Raw genomic sequence first — 14,786 nt, 5'->3', positions numbered from 1 at the left:
AGAGTGTATTTCACGTTCTGTATACAGATGCCAATGCCCGTACTGGAGGTGTGTCTTCCAAACTAAACTTAAAAAGGTTGTCTACTACTTTGACATTGATTGCCTATCCTTAGGATAGGTCATCATTGATCGGTGTGGGTACATCGCCAAGCACACCCTGCCGATTAGCTGTTCTCAGTGTCAGCAGTGGCCAGAACTGCTCAATTACGGAGATGCACAACGCAGCGTGGTCTACTATATAGTGGCAGTGGCAGGGAACTGCACATCAGCCGTCTATTGATTTGAATAGAGGGCTGATGTGCAATGGCCACAATACAGTAGATGGAGCTGCACTGTACAGCTCAGTAACTGAGCAGTACCGGCCAACGAAGACACCTAGAACAGCTGATCAGTGAGGGTGTTGCATCTCAATCAGACACTGATGACCTATCCTATGTATAGACCATCAATGTTAAATCAGTGGACAACCTCTTTAAACCTTAATATGGGTCTATAAGGTTAGAAATCAGGTTGCAAGACCTGCGTTCAGTCCAGGCCTTGAGATCCATATATGGGTTAACACGGCCTAATTATATCTTTTGCTTTACTATTATGCTGTACTGAATAAAAACAAAGAATAAAAAGATAAAAATATAAAGGCTGTGTTCCATAGACAATCGATAGTTTGCTGAGAAGTTTCTCAGACAAAAAGAGGGTACATGGGTAAGATCTCTTTTAGTTTCAAATTAGGGATGGTAAAATCCAGATAGTAAGGGAATATGATAGAAGTGTAGATGCACTTTTTCTATAATGAAGGCACAAGATAATAGCAAATAATATGTTTCATTAGAGGATCATAAGGAAGTGGTGAAAGGAAAGTAACTCAAGTGTCCTCATACCAACAATAACTTATAATTGCATAATATATTGTATCAGTTTTACTTGACAGGCGCCTTTAATAAAACCCTTGCTCATCACTGTCGAGATCCTTTAATAAAATCCTTCCTCATCACAGTCCTCAGGCTGATAATAAACCACTCTACACTGAAAGACTATGATATTGAATGTGGCAAAACATTACTAGTACAAAGACTCCTTTTTTATAATGTTCCTACCAGCTTCTGTTTGGAGGGTCAAGAACTGAATATTTTTGTGCAGAATACAATTCCCTTGTCAATCCTGAGCTTATTTATCAATCTGCATAGTGTATAGTGTCTGATATTAGTATATTAACCTGAGGCAATGTGTGAAAATACCATGGTTACAGAATGTGTCAAGATTAAAAAATGTTATGAATATTACCTATTACATTTTCCTACAATATCATTTTCTTAATCAATATTAATCAACTCTCAGATTGAGGTGTTGTGTGGCTTTTGGTTAGTTAACATAAAAACAATACGTATAATCAGAATACCAAATGACACAACATTATGAGCAGATCGTCATCATGTGGGAAAACAAGACCAGTGTTGTGAACTGATTAACCACGAGGGATAAACCCTTTCTTGTATGCAAAGAGCCCAAGAGCAGCTGCTGAAGCAATGAACACAGAGCAGCCAACGAACCTAACTAATCCTTGAGGTGATGGCAGATTTCTTTCCAGGAATGATCTATCAAACGGAAGAGCAGGAACATCCTAAAAGGAAGGGATCATAATGTTAGATGACATGCCAACAATAGATCTTCATAAAATATTATTGATTTTCACGTGAAGCTAGGTTCACAACACCACATTTATATTATGTTACCGTACTTGTTTCAGCATTAGAACACTTTACCCCTTTGAAAAAAGTTCCATATCCTATTGCAGTCAACTTTTTTACAACAAAAAAAAAAAAAGGAAAAAATAGGATCTAGCTCAATTTTAAAGATGGCAAGTGTGATGCGATAAGGCTACGTTCACATTAGCGTTTTGCGGGGCTGCGTCGGGCGCAGCCGCGGCGACGCATGCGTCCCTATATTTAACATGGGGGCGCATGGACATGCGTTGTCTTACGTTTTGTGACGCATGCGTCTTTTTTGGCGCAAGCGTCAGGGCACAGAGGACGCAGCAAGTTGCATTTTTTTTGCGTCCAAAATCATGCCAAAAAAGGACGCATGCGTCACAAAATGATGTGTTTTGCATGCGTTCTTATTTGCGTTGTGCGCTGCGTCGCCGACGCAGCACCGCACAATGCAAATGTGAACGTAGCCTTAACTCGCGCAACTCTCTCGCATCAATACCCGGCACTGCCGCCAGCACTCGGAACCGGAGTGTGCGGCTGCATGTATTTCCCGAGTGCCGGCAGCAGCGACGGGTATTGATGCGAGAGACTCGGGCGAGTTTCTCGCATCACACTCGCATGTGTGACCCCGGCCTTACTCAACAGATGATATACAGGAAAAAAAGGATTGGGTGAACAAAACGACAATGCCTAATATTTATGATCACATGGGAGATAATCTACCAAAATAAGTTCTGAATTCTCCCGTAAAAAAACCCAAATGCAACCAAGGTCAAACCGAACATACTGTGTATATATTGGTAACTGTGGGGAAAGATAGCCATTATTTGAACAAGCATTTCGCTGACCGCTATCCAAGTTGTGTTGGCTTAATGTATGGGTCAGTGATCATTTATTTTAATGGTTTTTATTATATAGGAAGGTGTTATGTTTATCCAAAAGCGTAATTAATTTCCATAACCTGGTTTACCCTTCACTCTTCATCTCTAATAAAATCAAGCAGTTTTGTCCGATATTCTGGGCTGACTGATTTATAATATACTAGATGGCAGCCCGATTCTAAAGAATCGGGAGTCTAGAATCCATATATACTTTATTTATTCAAATGTAAGAATAATACAATTAATAAATAATAGTAAGAAAGAACAAAAAATGGCTGCACTCACCAGCTCTTGACAATTCTTGTTATTTAAGGTACAGTTACACAGGATCCATGAACATGCTTATGAGGGGAGGGATGAAAGACATCAGACGACAACTTTGCGTGTTGTGCCAAATGCCACAACAACGGTTCTTTGCTTAACCCCTTAGTGACAGAGCCAATTTGGTACTTAATGACCGAGCCAATTTTTGCAATTCTGACCACTGTCACTTTATGAGGTTATAACTCTGGAACGCTTCAACGGATCCCGCTGATTCTGAGATTGTTTTTTCGTGACATATTGTACTTCATGTTAGTGGTAACATTTCTTCGATATTACTTGCGATTATTTATGAAAAAAACGGAAATATGGCGAAAATTTTTAAAATTTTGCAATTTTCAAACTTTGTATTTTTATGCCCTTAAATCAGAGAGATATGTCACGAAAAATAGTTAATAAATAACATTTCCCACATGTCTACTTTACATCAGCACAATTTTGGAAACAAAATTTTTTTTTGTTAGGGAGTTATAAGGGTTAAAAGTTGACCAGCAATTTCTCGTTTTTACAACACCATTTTTTTTTAGGGACCACATCACATTTGAAGTCATTTTGAGGGGTCTATATGATAGAAAATAATGAAGTGTGACACCATTCTAAAAACTACACCCCTCAAGGTTCTCAAAACCACATTCAAGAAGTTTATTAACCCTTTACGTGCTTCACAGGAACTGAAACAATGTGGAAGGAAAAAATGAACATTTAACTTTTTTTTGCAAACATCTTAATTCAGAACCATTTTTTTTATTTTCACAAGTGTAAAAACAGAAATGTAACCATAAATTTTGTTATGCAATTTCTCCTGAATACGCCAATACCCCATATGTGGGGGTAAACCACTGTTAGGGCGCACCGCAGAACTTAGAAGTGAAGGAGCGCCGTTTGACTTTTTCAATGCAGAATTGGCTGGAATTGAGATCGGACGCCATGTCACGTTTAGAGAGCCCCTGATGTGCCTAAACAGTGGAAACCCCCCACAAGTGACACCATTTTGGAAACTAGACCCCTTAAGGAACTTATCTAGATGTGTGGCGAGCACTTTGAACCCCCAAGTGCTTCACAGAAGTTTATAACGTAGAGCCGTGAAAATAAAAAAATCGCTTTTGTTTACACAAAAATGATCTTTTTGCCCACAAATTCTTATTTTCACAAGGGTAACAGGAGAAATTAGACCACAAAAGTTGTTGTGCGATTTCTCCTGAATACGTAGATACCCCATATGTGAGGGTAAACCACTGTTTGGGCGCACCGCAGAGCTTGGAAGTGAAGGAGCGCCATTTTACTTTTTCAATGTAGAATTGGCTGGAATTGAGATTGGACGCCATGTCGCGTTTGGAGAGCCCCTGATGTGCCTAAACAGTGGAAACCCCCCACAAGTGACACCATTTTGGAAACTAGACCCCTTAAGGAACTTATCTAGATGTGTGGCGAGCACTTTGAACCCCCATGTGCTTCACAGAAGTTTATAACGTAGAGCCGTGAAAAAAAAAAAAAATCGCATTTTTTCTACAAAAATGATCTTTTTGCCCACAAATTTTTATTTTCACAAGGGTAACAGGAGAAATTAGACCACAAAAGTTGTTGTGCAATTTCTCCTGAGTACGCTGATACCCAATATGTGGGGGTAAACCACTGTTAGGGCGCACCGCAGAGCTTGGAAGAGAAGGAGTGCCGTTTTACTTTTTCAATGTAGAATTGGCTGGAATTGAGATCGGACGCCATGTCGCGTTTGGAGAGCCCCTGATGTGCCTAAACAGTAGAAATCCCCCACAAGTGACCCCATTTTGGAAACTAGACCCCCCCATGGAACTTATCTAGATGTGTGGTGAGAACCTTGAATGCCCAAGTGCTTCACAGAAGTTTATAATGCAGAGCCGTGAAAATAAAAAATATTTTTTTTTTCCACAAAAAAGATATTGTAGCCCCCAAGTTTTTATTTTTACAAGGGTAACAAGAGAAATTGGACCCCAAAAGTTGTTGTCCAATTTGTCTTGAGTATGCTGGTACCCCATATGTGGGGGTAAACTACTGTTTGGGCGCACGGCAGAGCTCGGAAGGAAGGAGCGCCGTTTTGGAATGCAGACTTTGATAGAATGGTCTGCGGGTATTATGTTGCATTTGCAGAGCCCCTGATGTACCTAACCAGTAGAAACCCTCCACAAGTGACCCCATTTTGGAAACTAGACCCCCCAAGGAACTTATCTAGGTGTGTGGTGAGAACTTTGAATGCCCAAGTGCTTCACAGAAGTTTAGAATGCAGAGTCGTGAAAATAAAAAATATTTTTTTTTTTCACAAAAAAGATTTTGTAGCCCCCAAGTTTTTATTTTCACAAGGGTAACAAGAGAAATTGGACCCCAGAAGTTGTTGTCCAATTTATCCCGAGTACGCTGATGCCCCATATGTGGGGGTAACCCACTGTTTGGGCGCACGGCAGAGCTCAGAAGGGAGGGAGCACCATTTGACTTTTTGAGCGCAAAATTGGCTGTCGTGTTTGGAGACCCCCTGATGTACCTAAACAGTGGAAACCCCCCAATTCTAGCTCCAACCCCTAACCCTAATCCCAACCTGATCCATAATCCTAATCACTAACCCTAACCATAATCACAACCCTTACCCCAAAACAACCCTAATGTCAACCCTAACCATAACCCTAATCAAAACCCTAAATCCAACACACCCCTAATCCTAATCTCAACCCTAACCTCAAACCTAACCCTAATCCCAATACACCCCTAATCACAACCCTAACCTTAACCCTAATCCCAAACCTAACCCTAATCCCAAGCGTAACCCTAATGCCAACCCTAACCCTAATACCAACCCTAATCCAAACCCTAAACCTAATCCCAGCTCTAACCCTAACTTTAGCCCCAACCCTAGCCCTAACTTTAGCCCCAACCCTAACCCTAGCCCTAAGGCTACTTTCACACTTGCGTTGTTTGGCATTCCGTCGCAATCCGTCGTTTTGGACAAGAAACGGATCCTGCAAATGTGCCCGCAGGATGCGTTTTTTGCCCGTAGTATTGCCGACGGATCGTGACGGATGGCCACACGTCGCGTCCGTCGTGCACTGGATCAGTTGTGTTTTGGCGGAGCGTCGGCACAAAAAAAGTTCAATGAAACGTTTTTTTGTACGTCGCATCCGCCATTTCTGACCGCGCATGCGTGGCCGTAACTCCGCCCCTTCCTCCCCAGGACATAGATTGGGCAGCGGATGCATTGAAAAACTACAGCTGCTGCCCACGTTGTGCACAATTTTCACAACGTGCGTCGGTATGTCGGGCCGACGCATTGCGACGGCCCCGTACCGACGTAAGTGTGAAAGAAGCCTAACCCTAAATTTAGCCCCAACCCTAACCCTAAATTTAGCCCCAACCCTAACCCTAAATTTAGCCCCAACCCTACCCCTAACCTAACCCTACCCCTAACCTAACCCTACCCCTAACCCTAGCCGTAACCCTACCCCTAACCCTAACCTAACCCTACTCCTAACCTAACCCTAGCCGTAACCCTACCCCTAACCTAACCCTAGCCCTAACCCTACCCCTACCCTACCCCTAACCCTACCCCTAACCCTACCCCTAACCCTACCCCTAACCTAACCCTAGCCCTAACCCTACCCTACCCCTAACCCTAACCCTAATTTTAGCCCTAACCGCTGTTCTCCTGCCGGCCGGCAGATGGAGACAGATGGCGGGCGCACTGGGCATGCGTCCGCCATGTTCTTCTGCCGGCGGCCAGGAGGAGCAGCAAGAGGATCCAGGGACCTAGGTGAGTATGCTAGGGTCCCCGAATCCCCCTATTTCTCTGTCCTCTGATGTGCGATCACATCAGAGGACAGAGAATTACACTTTACTTTTTTTTTTTTTTTGCGGTCGCCGGTAAACAGTTAATTACCGGCGATCGCAAAACAGGGGTCGCTAAAACCGACCCCCGATCATGCTCTTTGGGGTCTCGGCTACCCCAGGCAGCCGAGACCCCAAAGATTCTCCCGGTGCCGGCCGGCGGGCGCACTGCGCATGCGCCCGCCATTTTGAAGATGGCGGCGCCCACCGGGAGACACGAGGAGCATCGGGGGAGCTAGGTGAGTATTGGGGGGCCACCTGGGACCCCTTTTCTCTGTCCTCCGATGTGCGATCACATCGGAGGACAGAGAAATTAAAAAGAGATCGCTTTTTTTTTTTTTTGCGATCGCCGGTAAACGGTTAATTACCGGCGATCGCAAATGCGGGGAGGGTTAAAAACCCCCCGAATCATGTTCTCTGGGGTCTCGGCTACCCTCGGCAGCCGAGACCCCGGAGAAAATCGGCCTGTGGGGGGCGCTATACACTTTTTCCACAGCGCCGTTAATTAACGGCGCTGTGGTTTAAGTACCCTTAGCGGCCGCCGTTAAAAGGCGTATCGGCGGTCGCTAAGGGGTTAAGAACAATAATGTAAATAATAAATAATATGTATCAATAACTATGTATATTGGTATGTACAGTGTCCAGGCGCTTGCATCTCTCCTCTGTACTCTTGTTAGCACGCTGTTTGCGATTACGTGCGGCATCGGCGGCTTTTCGCTCTGCATCATTACCATACTTTATATCAGACCTGATCTTACGTGCGCCATCAGCAGCTTTGGGCTCTGTGTCATTAGTATACTTAACAGTATCCAGGCACTTGCATCTATCCTCTGTACTCTTGTTAACACGCTGTTTGCGCGTACGTCCGGCATCGGCGGCTTTTCGCTCTGCATCATTACCATACTTTATATCAGACCTGATCTTACGTGCGCCATCATAAGCTTTGGACTCTGTGTCATTAGTATACTTAACAGTGTCCATGCGCTTGCATCTATCCTCTGTACTCTTGTTAGCACGCTGTTTGCGCTTACGTGCGGCATCGGCGTCTTTTTGCTCTGCATTATTAGTATACTTTCTATCAGACCTAATCTTACGTGCGCCATCAGCAGCTTTGGGCTCTGTGTCATTAGTATCCTTACTATTAGAGCTCATGTTGGCTAAGCTAAACAGCTTTAAGCGTGGTGGTGGCAAACAACAGGTTAATAAGAGGCAGTGTCAGGTAGTAGGAAAATAGGCAATAGTTCTTTGCAGGAATGCAGATATTAATAAATAGGCAGTTTACATTGCAGAGAAATTGCTGGGCAATAATGGACAATGTCCTTATGTGGCAAATAATAGAGCAATATACCCAATGTGGCAAAGAAGAGGTTAATAAACGGCAGTCTCTCAGTATAACAGTCAGTGAATAATAGGCAGTATATGGAGAAAACACCAAACAAAAGTTCAAAATTGGTGTGAAAATGTCACTGAACCACTTCACAACTAAATATACGTATATAGTTTTGGTAAATGGTATTATCATTTTTTTGACGAAATTCGGCAGGAGCTTGAAGAGCAACGTCACTGGGCCCGCCTCCACGCAGTAGAAACTTGCTGTGAGGTAAAAATTCAAAAATCACACCAAAATGGCGGGCGGAGTGTGTCACAGTACGGCACATTTCTGATTGGTCGCTCGCAGCAGGCGGCAACCAATCAGACACTGGACACTGTTGACGTCACTTATCTCCGGACATTAGCTCCGGACATTAGCTCCGGACATTAGCTCCGGACATTAGCTCCGGACAAAGCCACGGAAGTTGGCACAAATTGCAGGAAGTAGTATTCTAGGCAATTATATATTAGATTGTTATGACGCTTCATTCTGACATCTGATTTTTGTTTATGTGTGCTATGTGTAGTTTTCATGGATATCATCGCACCTGATATAGTCTATCGGGCCATTCATGTCCGTGATTTTTCGCATAGCGAGAGGTCCACGGAAAATCAAGAAAACATGTCCGATTTAGATCCAAAGGTTGAATCAAAATCGACAATACAAGTCTATGGTAGTCTATAGTCCATGAAAAAAATGGGCAGCAATCACATGTCATCCAAGTTCAGACTGATTTTCAGGAACTGTCAGCAAGGAGAAGGCAGAGGAACATTTTTTTCTCCATGTACGTGAAATTCGGATCACTCTCTGATCAAACCAATGTCTGAATGAAGCCGAACAGTTACAGGTTATAGTCTCTCAAAACGACCTCTGACTTTTTTGTGTAAAGATAGAAATTAAATAAATCTCCCAAGGTCTCTCATTTTAGTTAGTTGTAAAGTTAGATCTACCGTATATACTCAAGTATAAGCCGACCCCCCTAATTTTGCCACAAAAAACTGGGAAAACGTAATGATTCGAGTATAAGCCTAGGGTGGAAAATGCAGCAGCTAACGGTAAATTTCAAAAGTAAAAATAGATACCAATAAAAGTAAAATTAATTGAGACATCAGTAGGTTAAGCGTTTTTGAATATCCATATTGAATCAGGAGCCCCATATAATGCTCCACAAAGTTTGATGGACCCTATTAGATGCTCCATATTAAAATATGCCCCATATAATCCTGCATAAAGGGTAATAAGGGCCCCATAAGATGCTCCAGAGATATTTGCCCTATATAGTGCTGCACAAACGTTATGGCCCCATAAGATGCTCCATACAGACACTTGCCCCATATAACGCTGCACAAGCGTTATGGCCCCATAGATGCTCCATACAGTCACTTGCCCCATATAATGCTGCACAAGCGTTATGGCCCCATAAGATGCTCCATACAGTCACTTGCCCCATATAGTGCTGCACAAGCGTTATGGCCCCATAAGATGCTCCATACAGTCACTTGCCCCATATAATGCTGTACAAGCGTTATGGCCCCATAAGATGCTCCATACAGTCACTTGCCCCATATAATGCTGCACAAGCGTTATGGCCCCATAAGATGCTCCATACAGTCACTTGCCCCATATAATGCTGCACAAGTGTTATGGCCCCATAAGATGCTCCATACAGTCACTTGCCCCATATAGTGCTGAACAAGCGTTATGGCCCCATAAGATGCTCCATACAGTGACTTGCCCCATATAGTGCTGCACATGGCCCCATAAGATGCCTCCATATAGTCACTTGCCCCATATAATGCTGCACAAGCGTTATGGCCCCATAAGATGCTCCGTACAGTCACTTGCCCCATATAGTGCTGCACAAGCGTTATGGCCCCATAAGATGCTCCATACAGTCACTTGCCCCATATAGTGCTGCACATGGCCCCCGTAAGATGCTCCATACAGTCACTTGCCCAATATAGTGCTGCACATGGCCCCATAAGATGCTCCATACAGTCACTTGCCCCATATAATGCTGCACAAGCGTTATGGCCCCATAAGATGCTCCGTACAATCACTTGCCCCATATGGTGCTGCACAAGCGTTATGGCCCCATAAGATCATCCAACAGTCACTTGCCCCTTATAGTGCTGCACAAGCCTTATGGCCCCATAAGATGCTCCGTACAGAGACTTGCCCCATTTTCTTTTGCTGCGATAAAAAAAAAAAAAAATCACATAATCACCTCTCTTCGATCAGGACCCCCGACACTTTCAAAATTTACCTGCTCCTCGTTCCGGTGCAGCTCAGTCTTCAGCACTGACGTTCAGCAGAGGGCACGCACAGACTACGTCACCGCGCCCTCTGACCTGAGCATCACAGCCAGAGGACGCTGAAGACGGAGCCGCACCGGAACGAGGAGCGGTAAATATCGCGCAGCGCAGCGCAGCGCTTCTCTCCCCGTAAGCTCACCTACTCCTGGCGCGGTCCCTGCACGTCCCTGCTTCTTCCACCGCTGCATCTTCTTCCTGTATTAAGCTGTCACAGTTACCGCTCATTACAGTAATGAATATGTGGCTCCACCTCTATGTGAGATGGAGCCGCATATTCATTACTGTTAAGAGCGGTACCATGTGACCGCTCAGTACAGGAAGAATCTGCAGCGCTGGAAGAAGCAGGGACCGCGCCAGCAGTAGGTGAGTATAATTAGACAGCCCCCACTCCCCCTGTTAGGGCTAGCGGAATGCACCAAATAATTAAATAGATATAATAAGGTGTGTTCGCAGCCCGGGGTCCACCGTGCAGAGATGGAACCTGCTGCTAAGTAATGACGGACTATATGGCGGTACAATGAGGATACACACATGGGTTAACTTCACCCTGTATGAAGAAAGCGATCCCTGTTAAGTCACAGGGTCGCGGTACCGCACAGAGAGCGCAAGCAAGGAACCACAGAACTCTATCCCAGGACACAGGATTAGAGTTAGTGTAGACCTCTTGCGATCAACACCACAATTGGGGTATCAGAGGTAACTAATATGCACAGAAGTGCATGCTGTGTCACACTAGCGGACGCCACTAACCACCCAGACTTGGGTAAGGTAAGCGCTCTAATAGCGCACGGTGCTGCACTGGCGGTCAGAGCAGTTAGACGCTGTTTCGTGTGTTAAAGCTGTGAGTTCAGCCGGGCGCTAGATTGCAGCCATACACCTTACGCGAACAGTCATACACAAGGGATGGGTTTTTTAAGGAACGACTTGCACTCATCAACACACACACGATAACAATTGTATACTAGCGCATGGCCGTGTGGCCATGCAAACCTTTTATAGCTGCAGCAAGTACAAGACCTTCCGAGAAGGACCAATGGGAGTCTGCCACAGAAGAACACCTTTAGGACCTTCCTAGAGGACCAATGGGATTAGCTGCAGTATCTAAGCATGTGACCCCCGACCTCCAATGGGAGGTCATCCCGTGGGCATGATCAGAAAGGGAAAATCTGGACATAGTCCCAGAAAGACCTGCTCGCTGCTGAACATTGCTGGCTACAAGAACAGAGCCTGCAAGGGCAGTAGTAACCAGTCGTCCAGTATTAGCCTGAGCTAGACGCTGGGACCGACGTCTCCGCTGAGCAGACTCCACTGCAGCTGGAGAAGAATGGGAGACCGCAGCGGAGATGGTTCAAGATTCCCCCTGTGCAGAGGCGGGAACTCCACACCTAACACCCCCTCCCCTGCCGATCCTTGGGGTATGACTCGAGTATAAGCCGAGAGGGGGACTTTCAGCCCAAAAAATGGGCTGAAAATCTCGGCTTATACTCGAGTATATACGGTATATATATGTGTACAGTACAGACCAAAAGTTTGGACACACCTTCTCACTTAAAGATTTTTCTGTATTTTCATGACTATGAAAATTGAACATTCACACTGAAGGCATCAAAACTATGAATTAACACATGTGTAATTATATACTTAACAAAAAAGTGTGAAACAACTGAAATTATGTCTTATATTCTAGGCTCTTCAAAGTAGCCACCATTTGCTTTGATGACTGTTATGTTTGCTAATGACAGGTGTTATGAAGGCAATCCAGAAACACAGTGTGCTTAGCGATCAGAGCGCACACAGTGATCTGACAAATACCCAAAAATACAAGAACGAGCTCTGAGACGTGGAAACTCTGTAGACTGCACACCTGATCCTATCCTAAACACAACTATAAGCGGCTGTGGATTGCGCCTAACAACTACCTAGGCAACTCGGCACAGCCTAAGAAACTAGCTAGCCTGAAGATAGAAAAATAGGCCTGACTTGCCCCAGAGAAATTCCCCAAAGGAAAAGGCAGCCCCCCACATATAATGACTGTGAGTAAGATGAAAAGACAAAACGTAGGGATGAAATAGGTTCAGCAAAGTGGGGCCCGATATTCTAGGACAGAGCGAGGACAGTAAAGCGAACTTTGCAGTCTACAAAAAACCCTAAAGCAAAACCACGCAAAGGGGGCAAAAAAAACCCACCGTGCCGAACTAACGGCACGGCGGTACACCCTTTGCGTCTCAGAGCTTCCAGCAAAACAAAAGACAAGCTGGACAGAAAAAAAGCAACAAAAAAAAACAAAAGGCACTTAGCTATACAGAGCAGCAGGTCACAGGAACAATCAGGAGAAGCTCAGATCCAACACTGAAACATTGACAAGGAGCAAGGATAGCAGCATCAGGCGGAGTTAAGTAATGAAGCAGTTAACGAGCTCACCAGAACACCTGAGAGAGGAAACTCAGAAGCTGCAGGACGACTTGTGACCACAGGAGTGAATTCAGCCACAGAATTCACAACAGTAACCCCCCCTTGAGGAGGGGTCACCGAACCCTCACCAGAGCCCCCAGGCCGACCAGGATGAGCCGCATGAAAGGCACGAACAAGATCGGAAGCATGAACATCAGAGGCAAAAACCCAGGAATTATCTTCCTGAGCATAACCCTTCCATTTAACCAGATACTGGAGTTTCCGTCTAGAAACACGAGAATCCAAAATCTTCTCCACAATATACTCCAATTCCCCCTCCACCAAAACCGGGGCAGGAGGCTCAACAGATGGAACCATAGGTGCCACGTATCTCCGCAACAACGACCTATGGAATACATTATGTATGGAAAAGGAGTCTGGGAGGGTCAAACGAAAAGACACAGGATTGAGAACCTCAGAAATCCTATACGGACCAATAAAACGAGGTTTAAATTTAGGAGAGGAAACCTTCATAGGAATATGACGAGAAGATAACCAAACCAGATCCCCAACACGAAGTCGGGGACCCACACGGCGTCTGCGATTAGCGAAAAGTTGAGCTTTCTCCTGGGACAAGATCAAATTGTCCACTACCTGAGTCCAGATCTGCTGCAACCTATCCACCACAGAATCCACACCAGGACAGTCCGAAGACTCAACCTGTCCTGAAGAGAAACGAGGATGGAACCCAGAATTGCAAAAAAATGGAGAAACCAAGGTAGCCGAGCTGGCCCGATTATTAAGGGCGAACTCAGCCAACGGCAAAAAGGACACCCAATCATCCTGGTCTGCAGAAACAAAACATCTCAGATATGTTTCCAAGGTCTGATTGGTTCGTTCGGTCTGGCCATTAGTCTGAGGATGGAGAGCCGAGGAAAAGGATAGGTCAATGCCCATCCTACCACAAAAGGCTCGCCAAAACCTTGAAACAAACTGGGAACCTCTGTCAGAAACAATATTCTCAGGAATGCCATGCAACCGAACCACATGCTGAAAGAACAAAGGTACCAAATCAGAGGAGGAAGGCAATTTAGCCAAGGGCACCAGATGGACCATTTTAGAAAAGCGATCACAGACCACCCAAATGACTGACATCTTTTGAGAAACGGGAAGGTCAGAAATGAAATCCATCGAAATATGTGTCCAAGGCCTCTTTGGGACCGGCAAGGGCAAAAGCAACCCACTGGCACGAGAACAGCAGGGCTTAGCCCTAGCACAAATCCCACAGGACTGCACAAAAGTACGTACATCCCGTGACAGAGATGGCCACCAGAAGGATCTAGCCACTAACTCTCTGGTACCAAAGATTCCAGGATGACCAGCCAACACCGAACAATGAAGTTCAGAGATAAGTTTATTAGTCCACCTATCAGGGACGAACAGTTCCTCTGCTGGACAACGATCAGGTTTATTCGCCTGAAATCTTTGCAGCACCCGCCGCAAATCAGGGGAGATGGCAGACACAATGACTCCTTCCTTGAGGATACCCGCTGGCTCAGATAAACCCGGAGAGTCGGGCACAAAACTCCTAGACAGAGCATCCGCCTTCACATTTTTAGAGCCCGGAAGGTACGAAATCACAAAGTCGAAGCGGGCAAAAAATAACGACCAACGGGCCTGTCTAGGATTCAAGCGCTTGGCAGACTCGAGATAAGTCAAGTTCTTATGATCAGTCAATACCACCACGCGATGCTTAGCTCCTTCAAGCCAATGACGCCACTCCTCGAATGCCCACTTCATGGCCAGCAACTCTCGATTGCCCACATCATAATTACGCTCAGCGGGCGAAAACTTCCTGGAAAAGAAAGCACATGGTTTCATCACTGAGCAATCAGAACCTCTCTGTGACAAAACCGCCCCTGCTCCAATCTCAGAAGCATCAACCTCGACCTGG

At 45.1% G+C, this 14,786-nt stretch overlaps 1 protein-coding gene across 1 annotated transcript in view; it reads right to left on the bottom strand.

Annotated features, from left to right (window-relative positions):
- Nucleotides 1-14,786, bottom strand: part of LOC138673067 (amine oxidase [flavin-containing] A-like) — a 141,793-nt gene that overhangs the window by 5,271 nt on the left and 121,736 nt on the right. Inside the window, exon 15 of the mRNA XM_069761648.1 lies at nt 1-1,618. This exon is cut by the window's left edge and continues 5,271 nt beyond it. Within this exon, the coding sequence (XP_069617749.1) occupies nt 1,463-1,618 (156 nt within the window). The 3' untranslated portion in view covers nt 1-1,462. The remainder of the gene's footprint in view (nt 1,619-14,786) is intronic.

This window comes from Ranitomeya imitator, chromosome 3 (genome assembly GCF_032444005.1).
Source record: "Ranitomeya imitator isolate aRanImi1 chromosome 3, aRanImi1.pri, whole genome shotgun sequence".
NCBI classification, from domain to species: Eukaryota; Metazoa; Chordata; class Amphibia; order Anura; family Dendrobatidae; genus Ranitomeya; species Ranitomeya imitator.
The sequence above is the reverse complement of the archived record's forward strand: the minus strand, read 5'-3'. Positions and strand labels throughout refer to the sequence as shown.